The 17656-nt window shown below is 40.9% G+C and overlaps 1 protein-coding gene across 1 annotated transcript in view; it reads right to left on the bottom strand.

Annotated features, from left to right (window-relative positions):
• The window catches only part of TNKS (tankyrase), a 163805-nt gene extending 155641 nt beyond the window's left edge, over nucleotides 1-8164 (bottom strand). The window contains exon 1 of the mRNA XM_090257983.1: nucleotides 7491-8164. Within this exon, the coding sequence (XP_090114109.1) occupies nucleotides 7491-8151 (661 nt within the window). The 5' untranslated portion in view covers nucleotides 8152-8164. The remainder of the gene's footprint in view (nucleotides 1-7490) is intronic.
• Between the last annotated feature and the right edge of the window lie 9492 nt (nucleotides 8165-17656).

Below are 17656 nucleotides of genomic sequence, written 5' to 3' on the forward strand. Positions count from 1 at the left end.
AACAGAGATTAGCAAACTATGACACACACACCAAATGTGGCCATCACCTGTTTTACACATAAAGTTTTATTGGAATACAACCAACTGATACATTCATAGTACAAAAGCACAGCTGAGTATTTGAAACAGAGACCATCTAGGGCACCAAGCCTGAAATATTTATTGTCTGGCCATTTACAGAAAAAGTTTCCCAACTCCTACAGCAGAGAAATGGAAGATAAAAGGAAAAATTTTTTGAAAAGCAAAAATAAAGGAAGACACTTTTTTTTTTTTTTTTTTTTTAAGGATTCAAGAGTAAGTGACAGTTACCAGTGGCTGGGGGAGGGGAAAGGGGAGTTATCATTTTAAATGGGTACAGACTTTCTATTTAGAATGATGAAAAGTTTTGAAAATGGATAGTGGCAATGGTTGTACAACCCTGTGAATGTACTTAATGGCATTGAAGTTTACACTTAAAATGGGTAAAATGGTAAATTTTATGTTGTGTATCTTCAGCGTCATCGCAAGATGTCGATTCAACACGGGAGGAGACAGATACCGTGTCACTCCCGAGTCGGACTGCACAGCCATTCTCGACGGTGCAGATAGACTCTTAAGAAGCTACACCATCGTCTCTCGAGACGGACGGCTGCCGACGACGACGATCTTTTATCAGATAAAAAGTGCAAGTGACAAATTTAGAAGACATGCAAGGTTTCAATATACATAAAACCAAGGAAAAAGAATAAATACTAAAAGCTATAATTCAAGAAAACTTCTAAAATAAAAGATCCGAAACTACCTTCATATGTAAAGAAAACGGCACATATTATCTAAGAAAATCAACTTAGACTAAAACCAAGATACACTCTATCAGAATACATGGACTTTACTGAAAGAGGAAGAAGAATCCTTTGGACAACCAGGAAAAAAGACCAAAGGAAAGACTATCAGGTACCCATCAGACTTTCAACATTAACACGCTTTACTAAAAGAAAATGGAATAACTTTTTAAATACTCAGGAAAGAATATGAGAACCAAAGGCTTTACATTCAGCCAAACTGACTTCCCAGTATAAGGCAACTGACTGACATAGAAAATTTTCAGGAAATACTATTTCCAAGACATCATCCTGAGGAAACTCTAAAGATCAAGTGACAGAACAACAAAATAACTACAGAGACATCAATATAAGGGACAGTGGTATTTGCAACAGAAATAGTTACTGATTTCAGATATCTACTGCTGTATAACAAACTTCCAAACTTCAGTGGCGTAAAGTAACCAGCACTTACTATTTCTGGTGATACTGTGTATTCACTAAACTCAGTCATCTGGACACTCGATGAGGGGGGAGTATCCAAGGTGGTTTACTCTCCCAGTGGGCACTGGGTACTGGCTGAAAGCTTCACTGTGGACCGTTGACCAGCCTTCCCTCTCACTCCACAATCTTTCTCAAAGCATGGTGGCTAGATCCCAAGAGAGAGAGTTCCCCATGCATGAACGGGAGTGTTTCAGATCGCTCAAGGTTCAGGTGTTGCACAGCATCACTTTTGCCACATTCAGGTCACCCCAGCAAATCACAGACCAACTCAAATACAAAGGGAGAGATAAGATCCACCTGTTGATAAGTGGCATTACTCTACCTAGACATGAAGGAGTATGCGGTAGCCATGTTTGAGGACTATCTACCACACATATACTAGTAGAACTAAAACTAAATGAAATTTATAAGAGAAAGCATGTAATAGCTACACCCCCTAACAATGGAGCAAGAATAATGAAGCAAAAAGTAGCATGGCATATGCAAAATATTTTTAACTGTTTTCAGTAATCATTTTAATGTCTGTATTATTATTTTGAATTATTCGTGCATAAAGCAAATGAGTAATTATGCAATAGCCCTGGCTGGTTTAGCTCAGTGGATTGAGCGTCGGCCTGCGAGCTAAGTGTCGCTGGTTCGATCTTCCAGTCAGGGCACATCAGAGAAGGAAAACTCTGACTCCAAAAAACCTCCGCTGCCTTGCGGCATACCTCTTCAGGGGAAAGGCTAAGGGAGTAAACCCCGACAGAAAATCCGGAGCCGGAGTCCCTAAGGCGGTTTGACGTTGTAGTCAACACCGGCAACTCCTGCGGCGCACCTGAAGCCAAGCTGTATTGACTCCGTCTTTCCCTTGGGCCCTTCAGCTGCGAAGAGAGGGGGGGTCTGCTGCATGGGCAACAGCGGGCCCTCCGTGTCGCCCTGCCCAGGCTCTGTAGCTTCAACACGGGAGGAGACGGATGCCGTGTCGCTCCCGAGTCGGGCTGCACAGCCATTCTCGGCGGTGCAGATGGACTCTTGAGAGGCTACACCATCGTCTCTCGAGACGGACGGCTGCCGATGATGATGATGAATTATGCAATATTCTGATTCTAAAATCCTCTAGATCTTTGAGAACCAAAAAGCTAGGTATGAAAGAAATGAGGTACAGATATAATACTGAAAGGTTAAGTAAAAACCCTGAATTTGATTTTCAAGTTATCAATATAAGTTAATGGGTTGGATGAAGAGACAGATTATCAGAAAAGCTAGAAAAGCAACATCCAAATATATACTGCCTGTAGAATACATACTTTAAATACGAAGACACGACAGATTGGAAATAAATGAATATAAGTAACAAGAAATATATATATACACATACAAATATAAAAATTAAGATATAAGATATAAAAAAGATATGTGATCTGACCAACAGTGTCAACTACTTTGACTTATTTATATTATAACCAACAACTTCAGAATACGTGTTCTTTTCTAGATGATTACCAAGCAACTTCCAGTCAAGATGGCTCAACAAGGCAGCATAGGCAATGGTAATACCTGCCTCCTCCCATAACCATATCAAAATGATTGTATAACTAAACTACAGAACAATCATCATTCACAATCGCCTGAAATCTGGCTGTATGGAAGTCCTACAACTAGGGAATTAAAGAAGCCACATTGAGACTGGCAGGAGGGGCAGAGACACAGACCAGGCTAGTCCCACACCCTTGTGTGGTAGATAAAAACTGGGAGGGATATTACGGCTGCAGAGGGGTACAACGTGAGGAGTACCAGGCCCCCCAACCCAGGGTTCCAGTGCCAGGAAGAAATGTCCCCATAACTTCTGGCTGTGAAACCCAGTGGGGAAGGGCCTTCTTTTCCTTTCTTTCAATGTTTTTGTAATTTTTAGTGTTAAGGGTCTTTCATGACATTTGTTATTCCTAATTTTTAAAAAACTGTACATTGATGTATTGTAATAGATTTTGAAATTTTTTATTTTTCAAATGTTTGCTGTTAGTATGATTAATTTGTATATGAACCCCATAAAACTAATTAGCCCTTTTGTATATTCTTTAGGATTTTCATTAAAGAATCATATGATCTGCAAATAGAGACACTTATGCTTTGTATTTCTTTTTCTTTACAGGGTTGAATAAGCATGATTAGAGTACACATCTTTTCCCTTTTCCAGCTGTTAACGAAAAAATGGTCACTATTCACCATTAAATATGTTAGCTTCAAGTTTTTCATAGCTGTCCTTTATCAGAATGAGGAAGTTCTCTTTGGTACTAGTTTGTGGAGTGGTACCTGATGCAAAGCACAGATTTTACAAGACAACACTAAGTAACAGATAATCCAAGTTGTAGCCAACAATTTTAAGCCTGGGAAGATATTTATGTAACTAGTTCCTTTCCTTCTATTACCAAATTAGCCCCATCTTAAATCCTGAGGCAGGACATTTGCTTAAAAGTATAACCAAGGGCCTTGCCAAATGATGAAAGTACACAGAGATTCCCTCCCACTCCAGCACTGAGCGTTCTGAGTCGTTTTCTTCCCCACTAACGTGCAACAGTTTAGAGAGCACAGTGTTTTCTTTAGAAGGAAACTACATTTCTGCAGTGACAAGGAACTACATTTGTACGGTGGTCATGCTGAAAAATCAGAAGAGACAGGAATAATTCAGGCAACCTTATATGGTTAAATGTGTGTTGTTATAGATACCATCCAAATTAAAAGAAAGCATAAAACTGCCATACATACTTTACTGGTTTTGATACTGAAATATCTCATATTATGTATCTTAATCCAAGTCATATGTTAATGAACTACCAGGAAGCCTATTTCAAAATATATTCAATTTAAAGTAAATACTATGAAATCTCAGAATTCAATGCTTTGTTAAAAGCCTTTTAAAAAAAAGGCCTCACCTAAACTTTTCTTTAAAAAGAGACCTCATCAGAGACCTTTAACAAAAATATGTCACTACTAGGCACTGAACTAAGAAGATATCATTGCTTTAAATTGATACTATTAATAAAGTTTTGACTGCTCTCTTTTGAACAATAGAAAACCAGGGTCAAGGATCTTGTCTGTAGGAGATAAAATCTTACATAAACTGTAGTCAATGATCTAAGACTGGGTCGTTTTGACATAGCCCTCTTAGGAAGGCATTATAAACAATATTTTGAGAACAATATCAAAAACGGAAACTGAAGATTGTGTTTCCAATTGGTGATAGGATGAATCCATTACCAACACTGTCTTAAGCCATATTTTAAACAAATAATTATCACCTTCCAAAATGGGGTAGAAAGGATTCTTAATTGTGCTGCTGGGAAGAATTTTGGTTACTCTCACAATAATATTTTCCAAAGTCATAAGGGTTTAAATATGATGTCACATCATTTCTGAGATCTTTAAAAATGGTTTCATTTCATTCTGTAGAACTATAAACTCATTTTGAAATGAAAATGAAGGCATTAATTAACATCCTTCCTTCCAATCTTCATGTGGCTACCTAGATTGGACTCATCTTTTTAATCTCTGCTTAAAAATGTCTTTATCTGGAAAGCCTTCCTTATGTTCTAAAACCAGGACAAGAGTCCATATTATCTGCTCCAACAGAGAGTATAATGTAGTTTTCCTGTTACTTTAGGCTACACACTTTGTGGCGTGGGGTTTGTTACTATTGCTCTTGTTTACTCTCCCCCTCTAAACTGTAAGCTCCATACGGGTACAGACTATTTGCCCTGTCAAAATTGTGTCAGTATTTAACACCTGATCTATGATAAGTAATAAAATATTTGTGAAAACATGAACTACAAGTTTTAAACTTTTCCATACAAGGGACTGTACCAGTTTCCCCTCTTTAAAACAGCTATTGCAGCACAATTCAATGACTAGCATTTCAACCAACTAGTTGTCAACTGACAATTATTTTTAACTACTCAACCTATACCTGAGGGAGAAGACTGGATTTTACGAAGCTTCAATGCTATGTGCACAAACATGAAGTATGGTAAACTGACCACAGGGTATTATGTTTTACTGTTTTTGTTTTGTCTGTTTTCCACAAATGAACTAAAAAAAATTATTTTTCTAAAAAAACCAGTTCAAGATAGGTTCTCATAATTACAACAAAAGTTACAAGACTCTAGCTTGTCTTCATAGCTTATCTGGGTATACGTCAAACTAAAACAATAAAAAGTTAACTATTGCGGGAAACAGAACCTGGGAGACAAGTTCTATCTTATGTGTGGCTAATCCTAAATAAATTATCACACAAATAAATATAAGTATCATCTGTGATTACTTACACAGCAGTATGCTAAGAAGTCACAAGAGTTGTGAAACAGTATGTTAATAGTCAAATTTGGAATAAAGTATGCAAAAATAAACCACCTCAGTTAATTTATGACACCAGTCATAGACCTTTCATTTGGTTTAAAACAAACAAACAAAAAACTACTTCAGCTAAAATAAGCAATATCCTTGAGCAAATGTCTAGTTAGATGGAAGCCTGTTTATGATTCAATTCACTACATTCTCAACAGTACTGTCTACTTGTCAGGAATGGATCCAGTAATCTAAGAATGATTTCCAGTGTTTCTCATATTGTTGATCAGGGTCGGTTAATGAATCAGAAACGGCATTTGTAAAAAATGAAATGGAATAGGATATAAAATACCAGAGTATAGCACATGTAGTAAGGAAAGGTACTGTTTCCTGAAACTTTTGATTCACTTTGTGCGTGTGATAATGTAAAATGTTTCTAAGTATAGGTTGCAATAAAAATGTGCGAATCTATTCTTGAAATATATGTCCCAATTACTTTCTAACCCCAAAACTGGGAAAGGAGAAACTCTTCATCACAAATACAAAAACTAAAAGTGACATTAACCCATGTATAGGTTATAATAGTTTAATCTTGATTTCACAAGCTCTAAGATCAAACTGTTTTGAGTTCTTGTGTGAATTTGGACTTATTTAAACAGTATGTGCTTCACGCTTGTCATCTCTAAAATGAGGATAATTATATCTTTCACGCTGAGGTGAAATTAAATAATACATATAGTAAGTTCTTAAATGTTTTACCATTAACAGAATAAACTGAAGGCATGATATATATTAGAAACACAGCAAGAAACTTAACAGAAGGCATCTTTGGCTTATTATCTTTGGTGTTTGTGCACGGTGCTTCTTAATTTTATATATCTTTTTGTCCTGTATAAACTGTATAATGAATATATAACATGTACATTTCTAATGCAATGTTTCTGATGTATATAATATTAGAACCTTTATTTTTAAATACGTCATTAGTAACTATCTGGGCAGTGAGTATGTCCTTTGTTTTTGCTTTATATTTCTACATTTAATAAAAATATAGGAGATGAAAAGAAAAAGTAAACTACTGTCTTTAAAAAAAAGGGTGAAGACAAAAGCGTGTGGTCAAATGCTTCTCACTAAATACCCACACAACCTTAACATACAATTTTTGCCTATGAGAAAACGGGGCAACTAAGATGACCTCAACTGCCTATGTTAAGGCAACTAACAAAGAGCAGTGTCCAGACGTCAAAGCCTATATTTCTTCTATTATCATATAATGCCTCCAAATATTCTCCTCCAGTGGTTTTGAATAGGGATGTTTTAATCCACCCAATTATACTGTAAACTTGAAAAAAGGGGAAAAAGTTTCACAAACTTTATTTTTGTCTCTCACTGGCTTACTAAGACTACGACAGATCCTTAAACACTTGCTGAGTTACATTCAACTTCTTCTGTTGTACAGTGTCCTCAGGGGGACATAAACTTTTGTTTTAAAAAAGAAGTAAACTAGCAAACAAACGACAAAACTACTCTAACACTGCCCAGATCTAACTTGATTCCTACACACTCAGAACTGAAGATGTTTACGTGTACCCATATCCAGAGACTGCCCCAACGGGGTTTGAGAACGAGTTATAAATATCACTTGCAAACACTACAAGGAATGGATTCCCACGTTCCCCTACCACGCCCCCGTCACCCAGGCACTGTCTAATGAAGGGAACCTCCATCTGGTCTTCCGGTGAGGTGTTAAAGAACCAATAACCACGCCCCCATTTTGTTCCATCATAGTAACTTGTTTTCTTTCCCTACCCGGACCCCCGTCCCCCAATACCAAAACCCTTAAAAAGCAATTCAAAAACCTCTGACCTGCAGCGAAGTGCAGCGGGGAAGATTTCCGGCCAGCCATGTCCTTAGCATTCACGTTTGCCGCGTCCACCAGCCTCTTCACCCGAGACACGTCCCCATTGCGGCAGGCCTCCAACAGTTCCCGCAGGGCCCCGCTCACGGCTGGGACCCCCGGCCCAGGTCCCGCTGCCCCAGTCCCCAGTGTTGCTGTGGTGCTAACTCCGACCGCCTCGGGGCTCTCCGCCAAGCTCGATCCAGGAGAGGACGGAGAGGAAGATGAGGAAGAAGTCGGGGAAGAGGACGACGGCGAATTGTTATTGCCGGCTAGGTTGGGAGGGACCCCGACGACTGATGAAGCAGACACTGCCGGGACCACGGGAGCGGCGACGACGGTGCAGATTGTGTTGCTGGTATTGCAACAGCTGGTATTGTCAACCGGGTCCGGTGATCGGGGCCTGTCGGGCGGATCCCGACTGCCATCGCCCTCCGGCAGCGCTAGGCCGTGCCGCGGGGAGGTAAAGGGGACCAGGCCACCCGCCGTAGGGGAGGATGGGGTGGTCCCCGGGGCCAGGCCGGGGCTGAGCGGTGGGGGAGGTGGCGGCGGCGGCGCCGAAGCCCCTGGGGCGGGCTGGAGCTGTTGATGATGGTGGTGATGATGCTGAGAGCGACGCGACGCCGCCATCTTCGGACTCCCCCAGCACTGTCACTGCGGCAACGGCCCCTCCGTCCGCCCTCACTTCCGACTGCTGGACCAATTAGCATCCAGCGCACAGGAAATGATGCTTGGCGAAGTGGGCGGGGTCAAGGAGAAGGAGGGAAGTATTGGGAGCTCAGAGAACTGCCACGGAGGGGGGCGTGGCCTTGTGGCTGAAGGGCGGGCTTTGAGACTCCTGGGCGGGCCGGCGGGGGAGATTTGAAAGCTGGAGTCAGCCTCTACTGAAATGGGAAACTTTTCTGCATTTCTTGCTTTCAGCTTGCTTACCTTGGCCGTCTCTATTCTGTTGCCAGGTCTCCTTCAGGCTTCCTTATCTCCCCCAGTGTCTACTATTCTGACGTAACTCAGTGCAAGAAGAGAATGTGTCATTTTTCATCCAGGAAGTGTCCTCGTCTGAAAAATGGACTTACAGCTGCCTCACGGAATTGTTGGCATTGTTCATTGCGCTAACCTGTACAAAACGTCGTGTCCGTTAGCAAAGCACAACTATAATTAACCCACTGGTGATTTTTTTCAAGCGGTCTTCTCTCCCCTTACCCTTCCCCATTTATCCCCTTGGCTTCTGTATTCCTTCTCTATAAGTTTTCTCACTGTGTACTTTATTAACACTCCCTTTTAAAAATAGTGGTTCTGATTGCTACAGTTGGAATTCCAGCTCTGTCACTTACTATGTAAATTTGATCAGTCTGTTGAACTATTCAGTGTATATGGTTCCTCTTTGCAAAATCAAATCGGTAGTTGAACAGATGTTAACTATTACATATTTCCTATTATTTTTGTAGTCTTATTTCTCACCTTAAGTTTGACTCAACTAATTGTGAATATGTTCCTTTCTTTTTAGTTCCTTTTAGCTTAACCTGATCCCTCTATTCCTTTCACCTCTCTTTCCCCCCTCCCAAACTAAGATAAAAACCTCACTGCTATCCATCACTTATCTTCAGATGCCATCTTCAGCAGCTACTTTTTCCTCCGCGTATACTACTTTTTCTGTCTGCCATCAAAAAAGATGTGCAATGTGTGGGATAATCTCAGTTAGCTCTCCATGTTCTGTCTCCTATTCAATAGCAAACTATGCATTGTGGAAGTTTAGACAAACGGCATTATTCCAATAGAATAGGCACATGAAGACTCTGTGTCTTAAAGAAAAACAAGATTTAGATGAATCAGGTAGAAATCTAGCATTGAAGAATATTCGTCGTCATCGGCAGCCGTCCGTCTCGAGAGACGATGGTGTAGCTTCTTAAGAGTCTTTCTGCACCGCCGAGAATGGTTGTGCAGTCCGACTCGGGAGTGACACGGTATCTGTCTCCTCCCGTGAAGAATATTAAACCAGGTGATAAATTGTTGTTTCACATGCCTTTAATATAATTCGAAGGGGGACCCAAGAAACCCAGAATTTATTTATAAAAAATTGTGTATTTATTCTTCCATGTTTAAACTTCAGTAACCTTCAAAGTCCTCTCCGTTTGATGCAGTGCACCTGTCAAGTTGTTTATTCCACTGCTCAAAACAGTGTTTGACTCGCTAATTTTGATGCCTCTGCTGTTTTTTTTGTTTCACTTCTTCCACATCAGCAAAATGTTTCCCTTTGAGGACATTTTTCATCCAGGGAAACAAACAAATAAAAAGTCACTGAGGACGAGATTGGGTGAATAGAGAGGGTGGGTCATGGGAGTCCTACTGTCTGGGTCAAAAACTGCTGAACACTCAGCATGGTGTGGGCAGGTGCGCTCATAAATCACCCGTCATGAAATGGGCAAACACGTTGAAAGAGTCTTCAAAAAAGCTTCACAGAAGCCAAACACAGCTTTTCACAATAACACAAGCTGGTACACTGATACAGATGGGTTCCTGGAACACTCACCTAGCAGGGGAAGCTGTATTATAAGGGGCCTGCCCTCCAGAAGATAATTTCGGGTTTTTTGGGTCCTCTTTTGTAAGTGTGATGTTAATATTCCCATCTAAATAAATAGGTAAGTTCATTTAATACTACCATCTACATACAACAAGGTGGGGAACATCTTGTGAGTGACATTTATTGTCATCTACTGTGGGTTTGCAAATTATAACTAACATTATCCACCTGTTTAATAAATTTGTGCCATTGTTCATAAATTGACAAATGTGTGGCTTGATAGGAAAGCTCCATCAGTGCAACTAAAATCTGTCCACAACACATGTTCTCCTGATTTTGAATCTTAAATCAATGCCCAGCACAGGATAGCATTAAGGAGTGGGGGTGAATCAACATACTACCTTTAGATGTTTATAACTCACCTTGGGGAGGCAAAGGAATGTCTCATCTGGTCCCATTAGCCACTCATAGATCACAAGAAGTAACAATGCTCACTTTGATTTAAAATGCATCTGTTGTGTCTGTTTACCCATGTAAAATAAGAAAATTTCTGCTGCACAGAGATAAAAAGGCTAAATTGCCTGAAACTAGTAAACTCTGAAAATGCAGTCCATCAATTAGAAAGTGCTTTTTCCCCCTCCAGCAGAAAGTAGTAAAAGTACTTAACATTAAGTATTTATAAGGTTTAGGTTTATGTGGACTAATGTTGAGCTCTAAACACAAAGGGCAAATATCATTACCTAATCTTTTACAGCTAAATGCAATCCCATGAGGAATTCATGGAGTCAAACAAACCTGGGCTGGAATCACATCTCTGAAGATTACTATTTGGCTAATCTTGGTAGATATGCTTCAGCTCTATCAATCCAAAATTCTGATCTTATTGTAACATGTCATGAGGATTAAAAGACCTAGGTGTTTTATAAGCAGTAGTTTCATTCTTGTATGTGGTATAGTGTTAACAGGAACTCATAGCCACTATTGATAGTTATCTCCTTCCAACTTCCTTTATGACAAACAGTGACAAGGAATAAATATCCACCATTTTACATGTAACAGGAATCTTAGGAAAAGAAAGATCAGATTTAATTATTTTCTCATCTGAAAATTTAAGATTATATACAGTTTCTAATATCTCTAAGAATTGTAATGGTATCTTATTTTCAAAACTGTTCAGAAAAATCATGTCCAAATGGTTTAAAAATATGAGCTCATTGTTGATGCAAAGGAGGCACCAGCTCAAAGGACAGTCACCATCTGGACTGTGTCTTGATGTTTGTTTTCCCCTAAGGGATTATACGGACCCATTTTGTAAGTTATGCAATCATATACTTGCACAATTTTCATATTTCACTTAGACTTGGCATGGTTATTTTATCCATATACATCTCATTAATCTTCTCCAGATCCAAATTCACTGGTAGTATCTCGGATCAATTAAGTCCACCAAGCCATGATAAATGATGATCCCAACAACTGCATGCGTGTTGAGGAGTACCACATACTAACCATGGGGAAACTTACCCCTGGTAAAGATTGGAGCTCAGGCCTCTGCAAGCAGAGACCACCAGACCTAAAGGCTGGGAAAAAGTGGGAGCCAAACAGTGAGAGGCACTAGTCAATACATGAACATGCAGCACCATGCCTTTTACCTGCTGTCTCCTCTTGCTCTTGTGGTTGTTTGGCTTGTCGAAGGAAATAAATAACAAAGCTGTTTTAAGTGGTGTTTTGTGCAATTTTTCTTAGTATTACCTACCCCTTCGTATCTTGTCTTTGTTTTGATGGTGTTGCTCAAAATTAAACATTGAGTAATCCAGGAGAAGTTATTTAACCTCTCTGTAAACCCATATGCAGGGTGGGGATATTATGAGTCATTATGAGACATAAATTTGTTAAATATGCCAAGTGCTTAGAACAGCTCCTGGCACATGATAAATGATATGTAAATGTCAGTCATTATTATAAAGAAGTGGGGAAGCCTCTGGTATGGGATGTTAAAAGATTACCTGGGAGACATATTCACAAAGAAAACTGTAACGGGGTTAACACTGTCCTGGCTTGGAGGGTGGGGGCAATATATCAACTTCCTAACCTCATGTGATAAATTTAGTCCACAGAGATCTTAATTGCCTTTCTCTTCCATAAGACATCACACTGGCCCATCCCATTGATGATAGTATGCTGATTAGACCTAGTGCACAAGAAGTAAGAACTACTGTAGACTTATTAGTAAGACATTTGTATATCAGAGGGTAGGAAATAAATCTGACAAAAATTCAGGGGCCTTCCATGTCAGTGACATTTCTATGTTTCCCATGGTTTGGGGTATGTCAAGATGGACAAGTTGTTGTGTCTGGCCCTTACTACAATCAAAAAGAGGCACAACGCCTAGTGTATTTCTTTGGGTTTTGGAGGAGACATATTCTCAGAGTGTATGACTCTGGCCTGTTGACCGAGTGACCAAAAAAGTGGCTGAATTTGGGTCCAGAAGAAGAAAAGGCTCTGCATCAAGTCCAAGAAGCTGTGCAAGGTGCTCTGCTACCTGGGCATAAGGTCCAGCAGATGCAATGGTGCTTGAAGTGTCATGACAGACAGGGATGCCCATCGGAGCCTTTGGCTCCTTTATGTGAATCACAGCACAGACCCTTATGATTTTGGAGCAAAGTGCTGTCATCCTTTGTGGATAATTACTCTCCTATTGAGAAATGTACACGCTATTGGGTCTTGATAGAGACTGCATGCTTACATGTGGCTCACCAAGTTACCATGTAACATGAGCTGCCCATCATGAGTTAGGTGTTATTTGACCCATGAAGCCATAACGCTGGGTATGCACAACACACTCAATGATCAAATGGAAGTAATATATGTGACATCAGGCTTGAGCAGGCCCTGGAGGCACAAGTTACATGAGGAATTTAGCCTTATACTAGGATCCAAGTGTCCATGGCTCTCATTCCTACACATTATTTTCTCCCAGCCCACAGTTATGGCCTCTTGGGTAATTCCTTACAGTCAGTTGGCTGAGGAAGGTTTGTGCCTAATTTACAGATGGTTCTGCATAATATGCAGGTACCACCTGAAAGTGTACAGTGGTAGCACTACAGCCCCTTTCTGGGACATCCTTGAAGAACAGTGGTAAAGGGAAATCCTCCCATTAAGCAGAACTTTGAACTATGCACTAGATTGTTCACTCTGTTTGGAAAGAAAAATAGCTACATGTGGAAGCATATACCAATTTATGGGCTGTGGCCAATAGTAGGGGCTGGATAGTTAGGGACCTGGAAGGAATCACTCAAAAATTAGTGACAAAGAAGTCTTTAGAAAGAGTATTTGATTGATCTTTCTAAACTGGTGGGAAAAAATGTAAAGATACTTGTGGCTCATGAGAATATTCACAAAATAGTGTCCTCAGTAGAGGCAGATTTTAATAATCAACTGGGTAGGATGATCCATTCTGTGAATACCAGTCAGCCTTCTCTCAGTCACTCCTTGTCATAATCCAATGGACTCATGAACCAAGTGGCCATGGTGATAGGGATGAAGGTATGCCTGGACTCAGTAACATGAACTTCCACACAACAATGTTGATCTAACTATGGTCACTGCTGAGTGACCAATCTGTCAACATCTGACAGCAAAATGAAGTCCTTAGTATGAGGTTTAAGCATTGTAATAAGCATTGCTTCTGGTCAAGGAACTAATTTCACAGCAAGTAAAGTGTGGCAATGGGCCCATTTTTATAGAATTCACTGGTCTTGCACGCTCCCCATCATCCTAAAATAGGTGAATTGATAGAACATTAAAATGTCCTTTGAAGAGAAACAAGATGGCGGAGGAGTAAGTGGAAGCTACACTAACTTCCTCCTAGAACCAGTCTGGATTTACAATGTAATTTTGGAGAAATCATCTGGAATAACCAACCGAACACCAGCTGGAGAGAAGTCTTATAACCACGGAGAGACAGAAAAGGCCGCTACATCACAACGTGACCGGTAGGGAGTGCGGAGACCCGGAAGGGCCGGCTGGGTTCACACGGGTGGCAGCTGAAGGGACTGAGAAACAGCTCAGCAGCCGGGGATTCCCCCTGAGAAGGGCAGGGTCTAAACCCCCAGCTGAGCTTCCCAGCCTACAGCAACAGAGTGGAAAGTAAAATAGTATCCAGCTGAGAAAAGCGAAAAGCCACAGGGTTTCTTGCTAGCCGGAGAGAAACAGCTGGAGAAAAAGAGCTCTTAAGCAGATCACATATGAAAATATTCTGCCCCCACTTACCCTGGGCACAAGCAGAGGGAAGACAGAGAGGACTGGAAATGCTTGGGGAGAGTTTGGTGTGGTGGCTTTGAGGGGAGAGCTGGGGAAGCGGCCGGCCGGGTCCCAGGGATGACTCATCCCCACACTGCAGGCAGACCATTCCCCCTCCTCCAAGTGGCGTCAGCCTGAGGGGAAGCAAAGGCCCTGCCTACAGGAATTAAGCTGCCACACCCACGGTCCTTAAGCCTGACGGCTAATCACAGATTGAATAGATTAACAACTAAAGAAGCCAGACAAAGGCAGTAGATCCCTGGAAGTCTCCAACAGGCTGCCTAGGCCCAGACTGGTACAGGATCTGACGCCACCAGGGGCAGACCCAGGAAGTGCAGATCATTCTAAGAAGCACCAACAAACAATAGGAGTCACAAAAATGGGGAGACAGAGAAACAACCCCCCATCGAAAGGAAAGGTAGAGTCCCCAGAAAGAGTGCTAAATGAAACAGAGGGGAGCCAACTATCAGATATGGAATTGAAAGCATGGATTATGGAGAAGCTCAATGAGCTCAGCGGAAACTACAAAGAACTCCAGAAAAGCTACAGTGAACTCCAGGAGAACTATAAGGAATTTACTGAGAATTATACCAGCATCAAAAAGGACATGGAAGCTATCAATAAGAGCCAGGAGGAAATGAAGAATACGATCTCTGAATTGAAGAACACAGTAGAAGGAATTAAAAACAGGCTAGAGGAAGCAGAAGATCGGATCAGCAAGCTGGAGGACAATGTAGACAAAAACTCACAGACAGTGCAACAAAATGAAAAAAGACTGAACAAGACTGAAGAGGCTCTAAGACAGCTGCAGGACAACATGAAACGTAATAATATCCGTATCATAGGAATTCCAGAAGGAGAAGAAGAAGAGCAAGGGATAGAAAACCTCTTTGAAAAACTAATGACTGAAAACTTCCCTAACATGAGGAGAGAAAGAGTCACGCAAGTCCAGGAAGCACAGAGGGTCCCAATGAAGATGAACCCCAACAGGCCCACTTTAAGACACATCATAATTAAAATGCCAACATTCAAAGACAAAGAGAGAATCAAAAGCATCAAGAGAGAAACAACTAATAACATACAAGGGAGCTCCAATAAGGCTATCATCAGATTTCTCAGCAGAAACACTACAAGCCAGAAGGGAATGGCAAAAAATATTCCAAGCAATGAAAAACAAAGGCCTACAACCAAGAATACTCTACCCAGCAAGGCTCTCATTCAAAATAGAAGGTGAAATAAGGAGTTTCCAAGACAAAAGAAGGCTAAAAGAATACATCTCCACCAAACCAGCATTGCAAGAGATGCTAAAGGGTCTGCTTTAAGAAGATGGAGAAACAGAGAGAGACAGAGAGGAACACGCGTGCAAAGGGGGAAAATGACAATGAATAAGTACTGAAAGAAAAAAGGAACTTCTACCATTTGCAACAACATGACTGGAACTAGAGAGAATTATGCTTAGCGAAATAAGCCAGACAACAAAAGAAAATTACCTTATGCTATCACCTGTTACAGGAAACTAATGAACAACACAAACAAATGAGCAAAATTGAACCAGATGTATGTAAACTAGGAATAAACTAACAGTAACAAAGGGGGAGATGGGAGGGAGAGAAGGGGTAAGAAGGGGAAGGGTCTAGTCAAAGAACATGTATAAATGGCCCATCAACATGGACAACTGGGTGGGGACTGAATGTGGGAGAAGGGGGGGGCAGGGTGCAGGGAAGCAAGAGGGGGAAAAAAGTGAGACAACTGTAATGGAAAAACAAACAAACAAAAATTTTTAGTGGGGGGGGGAATAAAAATATAAAGAATAGAAATGCAAGTTCAGTGAATATTAGAAGGACAAGGATTTTCTTTCACACTGTATATTTTTCTCCCTATCTGATCCCTCCAGAATTTGGCATTCTAAAGAAGTAAGTAATGACCTAACTTTCTTTGCATAAAACTAATAAGACCAGTTGTTAATAAAGGTTTTTTTTTTTCTTTTTTAACTAAGACTTTGAATGGAATGTCATGCCTAAAGGAGACATGCTTGGGCTTTGGTTGTTACCAAAAAGCCCTGAGCAACTGGGACTGACTTTCAAAGGTAATAAAAGCCCACGAGATAAAAGGCCTGGTACCTTGGTTGGATGTGTGGTCCATGGCAATCTTTCCAGGGCAGGAATGAAGGTTGTTTTCCTGAAAGATGGCTAGAAGGGACCTTAAGGCACAATGGAAAACCAGGAGGACCTGGAAGAGACAGGTGTTTACAGGGAAGGCTGAATGCCAGGTATGTGGATCTGCTTCTGTGCCTTGAAGGGGAGACTGAAGGTCACCCTAAATGTTCCTTGCGTAAGTTCCAGCAAAGCAGAACTAAAGATCGTAAGTGATCATTTGCTGCTCTTGTTGTGTTTATGCAAATGAACAGGATAAATTAAAAATGGACTTAATGCAGTCCCTTTAATGACAAGGAGGGTAATCTTAGGGAGAAAAATCATGATTCAAAGAAGATCACAATGCCCAGTGGTAGACTATAAAGTAGTGCAACTAACAGTCTTTAAAGTTTCTTTTCATTTAAAATTTGTTTTCATTTGAAAGTTAAACTATGTCTGTGGCATTATCAAAGATGTTTAATTTACAGGCAAGAAGAATGTCAAATGCCTTGCAACTGGATGTCTTTCCGATAAGACAGTCCTACAGATTTAGAGACTTGTATGTGGGTTATGTTACAGAAATTAGCATGTGTTTTCTGTTTTCAAAGGACATAAGCCTACGATCTCATTACCTGAGTGATTGTCTGTACGTATAGGCCTCACTTAATCCTGTCTGCATCGCTGCCTCCTGAGACTCAATGGTTTGGCTGAACTAAGCGGCTGGGTTGGTGAAGAACGGGGTGGTCTGTGGGCTTCACTTTAAAACCGGTTTCTCTTTTCTATCCTAATGGCTTGGGCAGAAAGAGCCCAGAGGCCTGAGAGGGGGGTAACCTAAAATATCTCCCTCAGTCCAAACTAAGTATAATGGGAAAAAGGGTTTTGGACGGGTGAGATGTACCTGACATACCTTCCTCCAAAGAAGCCCTTATTTTCCCTAATGTGGGATATTGAAAAATTAATACCTGTCTTTTGTCATCAAGTGGTTACGGATTGACTGATGTCCTTTAACCCTGTTGCCCCCAGAATACAACAAGGATGCCAGCCTGTTAAACCAAGCATGCCGTTGTCCAGAGACAGCCAACCAACCTGGAGTCTGCACGATCCTTCCCCTTGTGGGAAGGCCACCCTCCCCTCCACACCCCCACTCTTATTAGGGATTTCTTGACCCACGGGTAGGTAGGAC

The sequence above is a fragment of the Furipterus horrens genome, unplaced genomic scaffold, assembly GCF_987537825.1.
Source record: "Furipterus horrens unplaced genomic scaffold, mFurHor1.1.pri manual_scaffold_12, whole genome shotgun sequence".
Classification (NCBI taxonomy): Eukaryota; Metazoa; Chordata; class Mammalia; order Chiroptera; family Furipteridae; genus Furipterus; species Furipterus horrens.